At 59.0% G+C, this 14,452-nt stretch overlaps 1 protein-coding gene across 1 annotated transcript in view; it reads left to right on the top strand.

Annotated features, from left to right (window-relative positions):
- The window catches only part of LOC105308818 (protein kinase C beta type), a gene marked incomplete at its 5' end in the record, with an annotated part of 91,925 nt that overhangs the window by 60,682 nt on the left and 16,791 nt on the right, over positions 1–14,452 (top strand). Inside the window, 3 exons of the mRNA XM_011384824.2 lie at positions 2,423–2,503; positions 2,741–2,848; positions 6,824–6,964. Of these exons, the coding sequence (XP_011383126.1) occupies positions 2,423–2,503; positions 2,741–2,848; positions 6,824–6,964 (330 nt within the window). The remainder of the gene's footprint in view (positions 1–2,422; positions 2,504–2,740; positions 2,849–6,823; positions 6,965–14,452) is intronic.

Genomic DNA, 14,452 nt, shown 5'->3' with positions numbered 1-14,452 from the left:
GACTCGGGGTCTGTCACCGGGGGGTGGCTGGCCACAGCATGCTGCGTCACACCTGGGAGTACTGCGCAGCCTTTACGAAGGTCAGTACCCTGCACTTGAGCGGTGGCTGTCGGCTGGGGGCGGGGCCAAAGACCGAGTTGTTTACAGTGTGGACCACTACTGGGCGTCGATTCTAAAGAGCGAGTCGGGTAGATGCAGGTCGGCGTGGGAGGCATATTCAGAGAAAGATCGAGGCGCACGCTGGTAAATACGATATGATCCTGTTTGTGGGGACTAGCACACGGAGCTGCCGTGTCTTTCCTGCGAGTGCGTGTCTAGGCGTGCAAGAGTGTAGACAAGCCACAAGATTGAGGGTTTATAGCATCGACCGTCTCTGGTGACGGGAAGTTTGGCTCCGTCTGATACTGCTTATTTTCACGATATAAACGTATTCTCGCATTCCTTGAGTAATCCAGAAGTCATCCTTATGAGGAATTGATCCTTTTTGGGGCCACCGCAGAGTCCTCCCTGTGTGGCGCACCTTGGGACATGGCCATCAGTTAGTTAGGACATCGGAACAGTCCTCCAGATGCCCGAGTCCATCATCTCTGGTTCTCAGCTGTTGCTGCACTTGAAAGTCGCCCGAGGGGCTTTGAGAATGCAGGGTGCCCACGCGTCACCCTAGGCCGAGCGGATCAGGATCGCTCAGGTGGGGCCCGGTGTCTGTGGCCCTCGAGAGTCCCGGTGGTCGTGCCTCAAGTGCGCCCAAGAAGCCCCAAGCCGATGAAACGGGCGGCGGGCCCCACGTCAGCGAGCCACCACACCCGTGGGACCGTCACTGCCCCAGGCTCCGCCATCCTTTGTGAAGGGAGAAGTCGTAAGGTCGTCATGAGGATCAGATAAGGCCGGACTTTAAAAGTGTGAGGACACTTTCGGGGAGACGCGTCCTCCCAGGAAGCTGTCTCCTCGGCCTCTGGCGGTTAATTCTCCTCGGAGGGCGTCTCCGATCTCCGAGTGGGAGCCGCGGTAGGAGGTGAGAAGCAGCCCCGTGTTTGCTCAGACTCACTTACTGAGCAAAACGAGCGATCGCAGAATCAGAGGACCCTCGGGTGCTAGCAGACGTGTCGAGGGCGTGGTAGTGAGCGGCACGGGCTCGTCTCTCATTCTCACAAAGCCCCGTGACACGGACATCAAGATAAACTTCATTTGGTGCACGGGAGACTGAGACCAAGAAGTTAAGACTCCTCCCCAGGTCACGCAAGTGGGGAACGGCAGGCGGGACCCTAAGTCTCGGCCTTTTGCCTCTGCCGTCTCACCTCTGACCCCTGCGACACACTGAGTTCACGCCCCGCTCACAGCAACTTGGCTGCTCACAGCTGTGCCGGACGTGGCCTTGGCCCGTACTTAGGTCGTAAGTACCTCAGACCTGAAACCCGTGTGTGCCAGGCGATCTACCCGTTCTGCTTCTGGGTGTTTATCTTAGGAAAATAATTGGACAGACGTGCAAACGCCTCGCTACGAGGCTCTGTCGTAGCATCGGAAGGAATTCGATCAATTGAGAATTGATAAAGTAGGTTCTGGTGTAGCCATTCAGGGAGCTCTATGCAGAGTAAGACCTGGTTATGTCGGAGCGCAGATATTAGCCTAGAAATTATAAGGGAATAAAGCACTTTATTAAAATTGTGCATGTTAACACGTACATCCATACCAAATTTAACACGTACATCCATACCAAATTTAACACGTACATCCATACCGAATTTAACACGTACATCCATACCAAATTTAACACGTATCGACAGACCGTAGAAGGAGATTGATGAAATATCAGTCATCCTTTTTCTCTTGATAGAGGATTATGGGTGATTTTCATTGTATTCTCTTAGCTTATCTATGCTTTTAAATGAATAGTAAAATATTAATAAATGCTATTATATTTTTTAACTTCATTTTTTTTAATTTTGGTAAACAAAAATATATACAATTTACCACCTTATCCAGTTCTAAGTGCACGGTTCGGTCATTTTAAATACTTTCACCTTGTAATGTTCACGTTCTCACTTTTGTACCGAAAAACAAGGACAGTAATTTTTCTCCTTAAAAAGACCACGTTCGCGGTATCAAAGTTAAAAGTAACACAGCACCCTAAGTGCCGCAAAGGCAGAGTGGCACCCACCGATGTCCCCGCCTGCAGGGACCTCTAGAGGACACTCAGCCCGTAAGAGAAACAGCTCGGGTGGACCCCGGCCCCCGCCCACCCTCTTAGCCAGCAGCCCGCCTCTGGGACTGCGACAGCCAGTTCTCTCTTTCACGGTAGGCAGGGGACAGGCAAAGGAAGCCCTCTCCCTCCGCCCCCCACCCCCCGCCGCCGCCGAAGAGGAAGCGGTGCCGGTCTCCGGCGAGACGGGCCGCCCCGCCTGACGGGCCACCTTCTGTTTTCCAGATCATCGCTTATCAGCCCTACGGGAAGTCGGTGGACTGGTGGGCTTTCGGAGTCTTGCTCTACGAAATGCTGGCCGGGCAGGTAACTGATTCCGAGTGACCCGTGCTCAACGTCCACCCCACCCCCACCCGTGTCCTCTCTGCCGGCCTCCAACTCGTCAGTCGGAGCCTCCGACCGCCACGGCCTCGGTGCTAACCCTGGCTGTTGGCCATTGGACGCCCCAGAGTGCAGGCTCCCGGGAACCCCAGGGAGGGACCCGCGGGTCAGAGCAGTGGGGAGTCCGGCAGGGCGCCCCTCCACTGGTCCTCCGTCCCACAGGCGCCGTTCGAAGGGGAGGACGAGGACGAGCTCTTCCAGTCCATCATGGAGCACACCGTGGCCTACCCGAAGTCCATGTCCAAGGAGGCCGTGGCCATCTGCAAAGGGGTGAGTGAGCCTCTCGAAGCTTGGGGCCAGGACCTCCATGTGCAGGGCTCAGGCAGGGCAGGGGAGTGGGGGGTAGAGGCCGAGCTCCACCCCTCACCTGCCTCCAGCCCCAGCCCTGGCTGGGACCTGCTACCCACCCCCACCCCAGAGCAGAGGGCGCCAGTCCGTCAGCGGTGCCCGTGTGTGTGTGTGCGTGTGTGTGTGTGCATGTGTGTGTGTGCATGTGCATGTGTGCGTGTGCATGTGTGTGCCTTGCATGTGCGTGTGTGCTTTGCGTGTGCATGTGTGCATGCATGTGTGCCTGTGCGTGTGCCTGCGTGTGTGCGTGTGTGTGTGTGTGTGTGTGTGTGCGTGTGTGTGTGTGTGTGTGCGCGTGTGTGTGTGCATGTGTGTGTGTGCATGTGCGTGTGTGCATGTGCATGTGTGCGTGTGCATGTGCATGTGTGCGCGCATGTGTATGCCTTGCGTGTGCATGTGTGTATGTGTGCGTGCATGTGTGCCTGTGCGTGTGCCTGCGTGTGTGCGTGTGCATGAGGGTAACACTGAGCGTGCGGCTTTTGTTCTAAGAAGACAGGCAGTATCACGTTCACGGGATTCTCTAGATCAGCTGACCAGGTTCAGGGTCGCCAAGCCCCCACGCCGTCCACAGGTGGCAAGTGTGGGCGCCCCTGTGACGAGGCGGGGCACAGGCTCGCGGGCGCGGGTCGCTTGCATGCACCTGCCGTCAGGCCCCAGGCGTGGTCGCCGTGGCCGGCGGGTCCCTGGGGGGCAGCGGTCCTCTCTTCCGGGCCGACCTGATGCTCAGCCCTCCACCCTGGCCCGGAGGTGAAGTCCAGGCATTGAAAAGCAACCCCTGTGGCTTGCGGGCCAGGTCCTTACACGTGTTGTCCGAAGGCGGTAGCTCGTCAACCCCGACGGAGACGTGGCCGGGATCAGGGGGCGTCCTCGCGGTGGGAGCAGGGCCGCCGGCTGGTGGCGCCCGAACCGCCTGTGCCCCGAATGGGCCAGGGCTGCCGACGCTGGGGCCTTGAGTGTTGGCAGCGCCCCACTGCCCTGCCCTTCCTGACCGTCAGATGCCACGCGGGCCGGCACGGGCGGAGGAAAGCTGGCAAACTCAGGCAGCGGGCTCAGCGCTCCAGTCCCCAAGCGCCTGTCACACCGATGGAACCCTCGTTCTCGGCGAATCGCCGAAGCTTTGGGTTCCGGCTGGCCGGGGGGAGGCGCACACGGCCCTGGGGAAGCCACGCGTGCCGTGGTGGGAGCTGCTGGCTCTGCGGGGCTGAGGCGGGCAGAGGCCTGCGGGGTCGTTATAAGCTCAAGCGGGGCTCGTGGAGAAAAGAGGGTACAGAGCAAGGTCAGCGCAGACCGCTGCAGGCCCCGTGGCGCTCAGCGGGGTCGTGCCCTCTCCGGTCTGCAGAAACCCCCGACCGGCCCCATTCTCTCTCCCTGGGTCCCCGCGGCATCCGCCCGGCGACAGCAGGGCGGCCGTTTGACCTCGTCTGTAGACGGGAGGGATGACAGCATTGCACGAGGGACCAGTGAGCACGGGAGAGCCACCTAGGGCCCGGGCTCTGCTCCCACACTGTTTACCAACGCCAGGGCCGGATCCTGCCGTCACCTGCGTTTGCATCCCCCTGAGAGAGGAATTTGTAAAGTGGGCGGTGTGGGACATCGAGAGGCCCTTTGCCAGTCTCGACCCTTTCACTTCCTAAGTGCATGGTCTCGAGCACGTTCCTTTGCATCTCTAGGCTTCTGTGTCTTTATCTGTAAAAATGGAAGCATGATATTCACGGAACAGAGTTTTTGAGAGCGTTCAGTGAGGCGACATAAGAGAAATCTCCTTGAGTGGTGTTGGCGCATAGTAGGTGCTCAGCCTGGGCTCAGGACCTTCCCCTTCTCAGCTCAGCGGGGCCTGGACAGCTGGGGGCTCGAACTGGGTCATGGAGGAGAAAGGCTTTTCCAGGTCAGCTGCATTCAGCTTCAGCTCTAATTAGCACTTTTCCTGGTAGAGCGGATTTCTATTAAGTTATGACCCGTCACCTTCAGGGTTAACCAGGGTGACTTTCCGAACCTTGGGTTTGGGGACCTTTCCAAGCAAAGTGGAATGAGTCCAGTACGAGCTCGCTCTTCAAGGCTGCACCTCCAAAGACGGGGCGATGCTCAAGCTGACAGCCAAACGCTTCCTCCTGAACAGGGGCCCCAGGGGGTGCATCTGGGAGGCGATCAGGGACCAGAGACAGGAGTGCTGATTAAACCCAGCTGTCTGCACTGCCTCGGGCGCCACGGCTCAGACCGCGGGAGCTGGGCCCGAACGCGCTGGGCCCAGGCTTTTCTGCAGTGGCGTGTCCTACCTAACTTGGCAGCCTCCTGCTCACACAGAAACGGAGCAAGGCTTTCGAAAACATCTCCACTGCGACTGAAAACACCCTTTCAAAGTCCAGCCCACGAAAGACCCTGTTTTGCACCAAAAACAATCGGTGGAACTTTGCCCAGATGGCCCCTCCCGCGTCGACCATCGCGGACCGCGCTCCCAACGGTCGTATCGGTACCCAGGCCTTCATGGCCCTTGCTGTCCTCCCTCCCTATCCTGCACAAATGTCGTGGCTTGGCTCGGTTTGCTCGCCCTGCGGTAACCTTTCCTGGCCACGCCAAGCCACGAATGTCTCGGGGGAAACCGCACGCCAGACGCTCTCTCATCCCTCTTAAAAGCCCAAGTTTTGGAGTTGGAGGAGGGATCCAGCCCCAGCTCTGCCACTTACTACCTCTGAGCCCTCGCCAGTCACTTAGCCTCTCTGAGGGTCAACTGCCCTGCCATTCAACTGGGAAAAACGACACACCCAAGTCACTGGGTTATTGAGAACCTCGCAGGTTCGTGCATGTAAATAAGTAAAGAAGCTGCGTAGAATGTACGAGCGAGCCCGAGTATTTTTCCCCCTGGAAGGTAAAGCACAGATGGAAAGTATCATTTGTATGTATGTGTGTTTGGGGGTGCGGTGGTTTCCAGTGACCAGCTATCTGGTAGGCAGGAATCTGGCTAAGCTGGATGCCCAGGCAGAGTAGGTGTGACTTGCTGGGCCCCTCCGTCCCCCAAATCTGCACATCCTGGGCAAAAATCTTGGTGTCCAGCCAACTCTGGGCAGCTTCTTGGACGTGTATGTTCCAGCCGCTTTGATTTTCATTTCGATGCCCTCTGGCCAGTTTGTTTGTTTTTAATCACCAACTGCTCTGTCTTTCTCTGCGGGTTTGCCAAAGTCGTGAAGTGGAGATGTTTTCAAGCTGCTTTGGATTCATTTGCAAGAGGAAGTCTGTCTGGCTTCATCTTAGAGCATCTATCCATCTTGTCATTTAGCATGGGCTCAGAGACCCAAAGATGGAGGGTTTGGATAATTAAGTAATTTAAACGGAGCACCAAAGAAACCTCAGCGGAGTTTAGTATAATGTGTGATACGAGCTGGGCGAGGTTCTCGCTGTCTAATGAGCTTCCAGAAAGTAATTACTTGGAACTCGGGCCCATTCGACTAATATTTTTTCTCCCGTTTTGTCATTTTCGCAAGGGCTCTGCGGAGAAATGCAAACATTATCCGAACGAATGTGGCCTTTGCCTGATCAAACTCCTGTTTTCTTGCGGTGGGGGTAGAATTGGAAGATACTGAAGCTATTCTCATTAGATGTGCCAGTAATTGCATAAAACTCACGCTTCCACCGAAATGTATCGTGCGACATTTCTAACTTGACATTCAGGGCCCCATCTAGGCTTAGGTTTAATTAATCACCAGGGACCGTGCTCTGGGACAGGGAGCGGGGAGCACGTCTCAGGGCCCTCCCGTTACGAAGGCCTGGCCGGGAGGTCCTGCCCGGGACGAGAAGCAAAAACTCACGATGAGCTGGGCAACTCATCGGAGGAACGGTTCCTGTGCGTGTCGCGTGTCTCCTCCCGAAGCTCGTGACATGCGACGTTTCTCTGTTCTCTTGAAGCTGATGACCAAACACCCAGGCAAACGTCTGGGCTGCGGACCCGAAGGCGAGCGAGACATCAAAGAACATGCATTCTTCCGGTACATAGACTGGGAGAAACTCGAACGCAAAGAGATCCAGCCCCCGTATAAGCCGAAAGCCGTAAGTAAACCGTGTGTGCCGTGGGCCTCGCACATACCGCACGCCTGTCCCGTGTCCGGTGGCGTGTGCTCGCCGCTCTCGGGGGCCCTGGAATTATCTCCCGCTGCTGCACAGAGTCGGTGGGCGCGGAACAGGGAGCGGTGCATCCAGAAAGCGCGTCCTCCGTCTACGCGGGGGAGGCGATGGATGCTGAGTTTGGGAGTCTCGCTGGTTTAATTATTGTGCCTGTCTTCGCTGGCAACTTTTTGGAAATGACCCTTGGGCGAGCCGCGCTCAAGTCCATTTTCGGACTGTGGCAAACAGGCCGATTCTGCCCTCGTGCCTTTCTCGATCCGACTCTCTCATTTCTCTTGCTGGAGGCGTAGAAAAGGCCGTGCTGTTTATCTCGCCGGTATTTCAATGCGATTCTAAAACGCACACTGCGCCCGAGTCAGTAAGTGAGACAGCACCTCCAGCCGGCGCCCCCGAAACGTGAAGCCGGCCTGCTCACTGACCTCCTGGAGGCTCTGAGTGCAGCTGCGGCTTTGAGAGACCGTTTATAACATGGGCATTAAGGTCCCCAGGAGGAAGGTTTTCCATCCCCAGAGGCTCAGCAGGGAGTACTTGTCGGCACCCGATTTAATCAGAGAGACGACTCCGCTGGGAGGAAGCTTATTTATTGGGTTACGTGGGGCGGAGACCCAGGGACTTGATTACGGGTGGTAAACTGCCTACCGAGGCCGAAAAGTGAACGTAAATGCTGTCACCGACACTTCAAGTCGTGAGGATCTTGGATATTAAGATGAAGAAAATGACCACGATAATGGTACTTATTTTAGTCTTATTATTATTAACTCCTTGGCCACTCATTATGTGCCAGGCAGCACACTGAGCACTTCGCACGTAGCATCTAGTTACGTCCTGGTGATAGACACAGAGGCTCAGAGAGGGTGAGCGCTCTGTCCACGGTCACTCAGCCCGCGCGTGACAGGCCGTCCGACTCCATCAGTCACCCAGGGCCAAAGGGCAGGTAGTTGAAGAAGGCCTCCCCATGCCTGTCACCTCTCCCCCACCCCGTGCACCTCAGACGATCAGAAGGCAGCGTCACTGGTGAGTCCCGTTTCTCCCTGGGCGCTTCCTGGTGTCAGGAGGCAGGTCTCGTAGGGGCGGCCACTCCGCTCTGCGGCCCTCTGGTCGCTGCGAACTCTGTCCCGATATCGAATCAGCCTCCCCGGACTGCCATCCCCGGGTCCTGTCTGTCATCCGGAGCTACTTACTTCAGACAGCTGCAGATGCTGGTCTTATGCTCTTGAATCCCGGCATTTCCAGGCTCACCACCACCCCCACTTGTAAGCACGTCCCATATGACGTCACCTCCAGGTGTCTGTCATCCTCCAGGTAATCAGCACCCATCTTAAAACAGACGTAAGGTTGGGCCCGGGATCCCTAACAGTGTCTGACCCTCAGTGAGCTCAGCGGGTCCGACACATCTTCTCTTGATCATCGTGGTGACCTCGGACGATGTCACCCCGGCTCTGCCCCCGTTCCGCCGTCTGGAATTCGGTGGTGGTGTTATGGTGGTTCTCCGTCGGGGGTGGTCAGTGCATACGGGGCTCCGTACACGTCTGGCGTGTGGTAGGCACCCCAGGGAAGTTGGCGATGGTTCTGTTGGCGGTGTCACACAGTCATCGCTGTCTCGGGGGCAGCGGCTTTGAGGGGCACGGGGTCGAGTCCCGCTGATGCCCCTCCTTGCAATAATGTCCGTGGGTACAGTTTGGGTCGGGAGGCGCCCTGCCAGGCGTGGGCGGTAGATCACTTTTATCAAACCATTTGGAGAAAGACCAGGAGGCAACCCGGAAGAGAATGGTTGTCCCCTCGGGAAGCTGGGGACTCAGAGGTGGGACACACGACTCGTCTGGTGTTTGTGGAGCTGTCTATGAGGTCACAGATCGTGGACCGCCCCTCGCCTTGCTCGGCCAGAGGAAAGACGCAAGTGCTCCCGTCCCCACCGACTTTGAGCCCCCTGACATTTGGGGTTCATGCTTTAATTTGTAGGACAGTGGTTTTCAAAGTGTGGTCCCCTGGCCGGCCGTGTCAGCATCCCTTGGGAACACTGCAAACTCTGGGGGCCCCCATGGGGATCTGGTACCCCAACCGCTCCAGGCTGAGAAGTTTAGTGTGGAAAACACAGGCAGAGGCCCGAGGCACGTGCCCAGGAGAAAGTCTCATTCAGAGGGAGATGCTGGTTCTCACCCGGCCTGGGGAGGGGTGGTGGCTCCCAGGACCAGATAATGGGCTCGGATGCCCAAGAGGCCAGGAGGATGGTGGGGACAGAGGCTAGCGAGCTTCCCAACAGGCTCAGCGGGTGTCGCTCTCCAGCGGGACAGTCAGACGCTTCCGTCGCCCGTTACTAGCGGCTGTGATATTTCTACATTCTCCAGGATAATGACGGCTGCCATTTCCTGAACACCTCCGTGAGCCGGGCTCCGTCCTCACCAGGGCTTTTACGTGAAACCTCACTAGTCTTCGATATATCGGCAACGTAGTTTTGAAAATTAAACACCCTTCAGACCGAATAAAATGCATCCATGAGCCATGTGTGAAAGGTCTAACGACTGTGAAAGGTCTAGCCCAGCGCCTGGCTCACGGAAGATGCTCAGGAAAAGACCTGCTTTCTCGGGGGTAATCCGAAAAGACCACAACAGTCAAGGACAGGCAGCGGGTCCCCCAGCCTGTGCGTGTGACGGGTTCCCAAGGCAGACTGCCCTGTGCCTCGTGGGCTATCGAGAGGCACGCGCGTGTCTGTCAGGGGTCCTGATTCGTGTGTGCCGTCAGGAGAGAGACACACGGCTGGAGCCGGGAGGGGGTCCAGACAGCGGTGACGGCCGCTGTGATGGCAGGCGCGTTAAAATAATTTACCCGGGGTTTTAAGTCGTGCTCGGCGCCGCTGCTCACTGTGGTGGGCGCCGTTCGCCCAATGCCGTGAGAAACCTGGGGAACACGCTGGCTTCGGGGCCCTGTTTCGGGGTGCTGAGGGCGCCTATGAACGTGTGTCTGACTGTGTCACAAGGTCCCCGATGGCTCCCGCTGCCCCCAGAATGGTGTCTGTTGTTCCTTAGCGTATGTGGCTTTGGGGGGACCTCCGAGCTCCAGCCTCTGCCCCCTCCCCGACTTCAGCTCCTGCCAGGAACCAGCGTTTCTGAGCCCCGCCCCCGGGTATCCAAAGCCCTCCCGTCCTCCCCACGCCCACCCCTCTGGCGCTTTGCCCCTCTCCCTCCCCAAACCAGCAGAATGTCACCCGTCTCGGAGGTACGTGTTCCCAAGCAGGGACCGTGCGCCAGTGTCTGGTCCACAAGCTCTCCCGCTTGGTCATCGCTTCTTGCTCAGTCCGTGGTCTGTCCTTTTGGCGAAACTGGAGGGTTGTGACTTTCACCGTCAAACCCCAGAGCTCAGCATGAGGCTCAGCACGGAGCAGTGCTCAGCGTTTACCGAGTGAGTGAAGAATGAACGGATGCGCACGTGGCCGTCAGATGGGACGCCACAGGGCTTGCCCCACGCTCAGCGGGCCGTCGGGTAAGCTGGCCGTGGGGGACGCTGCACCCCTCTTGTGCGGAGCTGTAATTCGGGTGTGCGTCGTGCCTGTCATGGCGTCACGTGACCCCGCAATGGCACAATGCCCAGGTCGCTGGGCTCCGGGTGGCGAGGGCTGTGGCTCCTGCCATCACCCGTGCACAGCGTCGCCCGGTGAGGGCCGTGAGGGGTGTGCGAGCTTCCACACAGACTTCGGTGCCGGCCGAGGGGTTTGGGGTTCGCGGCTGGTTGCCGTGGGCCAGTGCACGGTGGGCGGGAGGTGCCGGTTTGCGCGCTGGCCGGCAGAGGATGCGGCCGTGCGCACACGGGCGGTCGGCTGAGAAGCAGTGTGTTCGGGTTCTGTCCTCTGGAGTGGCCGTGGTCAGACGGCCTGGGTCAGCCACTCGGCAGGCGTTCGTGGACGTTGGGTGGTGTTCTAGGTGCTGGAGACATAGCAGTGAAGACAGTGAGGATCCCTGCCATGGAAGAACTTATATTCTGGGGCAAACGGGCAAACGACAACACGGGAGTGGGCGGCGATGTCAGACGTCCGTGAGTGCGGTGGGCCCGGGGTCAGGGCGAGGGCCGCCTCAAACACGGTGGTTGGAAAACCTCGCTGAGAAAGTGGCGCGTCAGCAAAGACGGGAAGAAGGCGAGGGACGAGCGAGCCGCATGCCCATCTGGGGGTGGGGCGGGCGGTGGTAGCGGGTGCAGGGGGCCCGGAGGCAGGAGCTTGCCTGGCACCTTTGAGGGGGACCAGAGTCCAGGCAGGGCAGCCGCGCCGAGCGGGCAGGGCGGAGGGTGAAGGGAGATGAGGTCAGAGTGGCCGGGGGCGGGGCAGGGGGACAGTGCAGGCCACTCCGGACCTTCGGCGTCTGCTGCCACTGAGGTGGGCGGTTATCTGAGGGCGGTGAGCAGAGAAATAGCCGACCCGACTCGGGGATTGTGAAGGGTTCCCCGACTTCTGCAGACACGGGCACGAAGCGGGAGGCCAGCCAGAGGCTCTCGTGACAACCCCGATGGGACGTGGCGGGTGTTTGGCGGTCTCCTTCTGAGCTCATCTTGGCGTCCCCAGCGCCAGCCTGTTCCTGGCGGCTGGAGACACTCACGCTCAGCCCCTGGGGCATGAGGCCCGGATAAAGGCGCATCTCTCCAGGCTGCCTATGTAGCTGCCCCTCAAGTGGCCCACGCGGTCGCCGGGCGGGACGGACTCAAGACGGAGGAGGTCAGAGAAGCTGCTGGCTCTCGGGACGTCGGGCCAGGCAGGGCGTTCACACGTGTTTATCTAGTGAAGCCAGCCGCATCCATGACACCCAGTGCAGGACTAGCCGTGAAGACGACGCCAACCTTGGGCTCAAGGCCCCAGCTGCGTCCCGGGAGGCGGCCATCAGGTCAGCTCGCCCAGGGGGACAGCATCGACGCAGCACGTCGAAAAGTAGGAAGACAGTGGGGACGCGGCAAGGACACCCCGCCCGCTCCGTCCCCGTCCATGGCATGTCAGATGCTAGGGTGCGTACAGCGCCCCGCCCGCTGGCAAACATGGCCGCGTCACCCCAAAGTCCGATGGATGCGGCCATCCCCGTGCGCCGGGCGGGCTTGGTGAGCATGCCCGGAGCAGACGCAGACGTCCGGGTGGCCCCGGCCTTGCGGCCTGCCTCGTGGTCAGTGCACCCCTCCCTCCCGCCTCCGTGCCCACTGGGGCGCCGGGCCTCGCCCACCCCAGGCCGCAGCACAGGAGACCGACCTCGGCCACCGCTGCTCTCGTGGGCCACCGTCACTTCGCATGGGCCCCGCAGGATTTTGAGGCACCGCACATCCGGGAAGCCTCAGAGCCTTGCAGACCGAAAGGCAGAGCCCCTGTCCCTGCTCCCCAGGGTTCTGGCCAGTCGTGTGATAGCATTTCCGAAACACCGCAGGCGTTGCCGGCCACCCTCCGTCACCCTCGTCCCCCAGGGGTGAAGTGCTGCTTCAGAAACGGACTCCTGCTGGCAGGGCCTGGTTTCTGGGTAATTCTGTCTCTGAAAAGCTTGCTTGCGGAGCTCAGGTCGGAAGCCTTAGGTGCTGCCTTAATGAGCTGCATTTCCGTCTCTGCGACATCTCCCTCCAAACCCAACTGCCCCGGACGCCGTGCGAGGGTCTCCGTGTCCGGATGTGTGCACGACATGCTGACACCTCCGAACCGAAGCCACGACACGTGACCTTCGTGTGTTTGCTATTAAAATTCCAACTCCAAGGCTTCACTTACTATGATTTATTTAACAACAGACCCTAGCTCACCCCAAGTACCACATGCTCGAGAGAACAGCCCCTTTTGGGAAATTGGGATTTTAAATAATTCAAGCTATGCAAACATTTTGGAAGAAATACCGAGTTCTCCTCTGTGCCAGGCGCTGTTCTCAGTGATCACCTCATTGTCTCAACTCCGTGCGGTAGGTGTCACTGACGCCACACCGCGGATGCGGGCGTGGAGCCTGCAAAGGTGGGGACGTTTGCTCGGGGTCCAGTGGCCTGGGGAAGGTCATCGGAGGGGCACGAGGCGCCTTCTCACGCTCTGGTTGCAGAAACGCAAGTGACCGCCGGCGGCATCGTCTAAGAGGAAGACGAGCATCTCACGATCCAAACGGTTTGACGTGTATTTTAAACTATTGCCACAAGCAAGTAGCATATTCACACCTTGTACAATTCCCTGGCAGGATTTTAAAAGATGCAAATCTCACTTGCCCCTGAAGGCTCTGATTTCGAGGCCGACGACTGACTACCGGGAGCCTGGGTATGAGGCGCTCGTTAAGGGCTCGTCTGGGAGCGGGCGCTGTGCCCTCGGTGCTGTTCGCTCTTGTGATCTGTAATGTGGGGTTTGCAGAGATCTTGGTCAAAATGTGAGGCTGCACCCCGCACTGACTAACAAGTAGCCGCTAACAAGGGCCGATTAGGACGGAAGCCTGGAAGTCTGTCTGCTTCTCTCTCTCCGTCCGCCTGCCACCCACGCGTGGAGCACCCACTGGAAGCACAGGTCTTGCCAGGCCCCCTCGGCGTGGTCCCACGTGCAGGGTTCTTGGCCAGGGACGTCCTTGCTACATCACTTGCCAGCTGCACGACTTTGAACTGTCCCCCTCACCCACCACCCCCCGGCACAGACGCCCCCCGTGTGAACTGACTGGTGGACAAGACAGTTGTGTGCTAGGGGAGAGCGTGACATTCTTAGGGTACGCCTGGCCGGAACCGCCGACACGTCGTGGAAGCTGAGACCGGAAGGCGCCTCGCAGGAGGAGGCCGACCCGTCCACTCTGCGGACCAGCGGTCAGGGGCCCGGGAGCTGCCTCCGTGGCTGATGGAACCAGGGCGAGAGACCAACGCCGTTTGGCGGGTGCAGGATTTTATCCGCGGCGCTGTTGACCGAAGTAGCCGTGAAATGGGTCAGGCCTGCGCTGTTAAATCATTCGATCGGACTAGAAAGCAGAACGCTCTGTTTCACTGACCTCGCAACGACCCCACGACGTGGACGCTGTTCCCACTCCCCTGCGCAGCCAAGGGACAGGCCCGGAGAGCTTCGCTGGCCTGGCCACGGCCGGGCCACACAGCAGCGAGTCCGAGCACCGACTCAAAGTCCCGTTTCTGCGCCTCTGCGGCGTCTCTTCCCTCGTGCCCCAGACTCGGGTGCAGGGGCGTGGGATTCGAACCTGTCTTGGTCCAATCCCGAGTCTAAATATTTTCTGGGGTCGAGCGAATGTTCGCGAAGTCCGGTTTCTTGGACCCCTCCCGTCAACCCTGCCCGGGTTGCAACGCTGATCGCGACGCCCCAGAAAGCCGTCGGCCAGAGGGTGGGCCGATGGGGAGATGAGCCGGCGGGTCGAGCTCAGAGATGGGCTGTCGGAATCAGAGGGACCAGGTCCAGCACCAGCGTGCAGCCCAGCGGCTGGGGGCGGGGGGCAGGGGGCTCGG

This window comes from Pteropus vampyrus, unplaced genomic scaffold (genome assembly GCF_000151845.1).
Source record: "Pteropus vampyrus isolate Shadow unplaced genomic scaffold, Pvam_2.0 Scaffold630, whole genome shotgun sequence".
Taxonomy (NCBI): domain Eukaryota; kingdom Metazoa; phylum Chordata; class Mammalia; order Chiroptera; family Pteropodidae; genus Pteropus; species Pteropus vampyrus.
The sequence above is the reverse complement of the archived record's forward strand: the minus strand, read 5'-3'. Positions and strand labels throughout refer to the sequence as shown.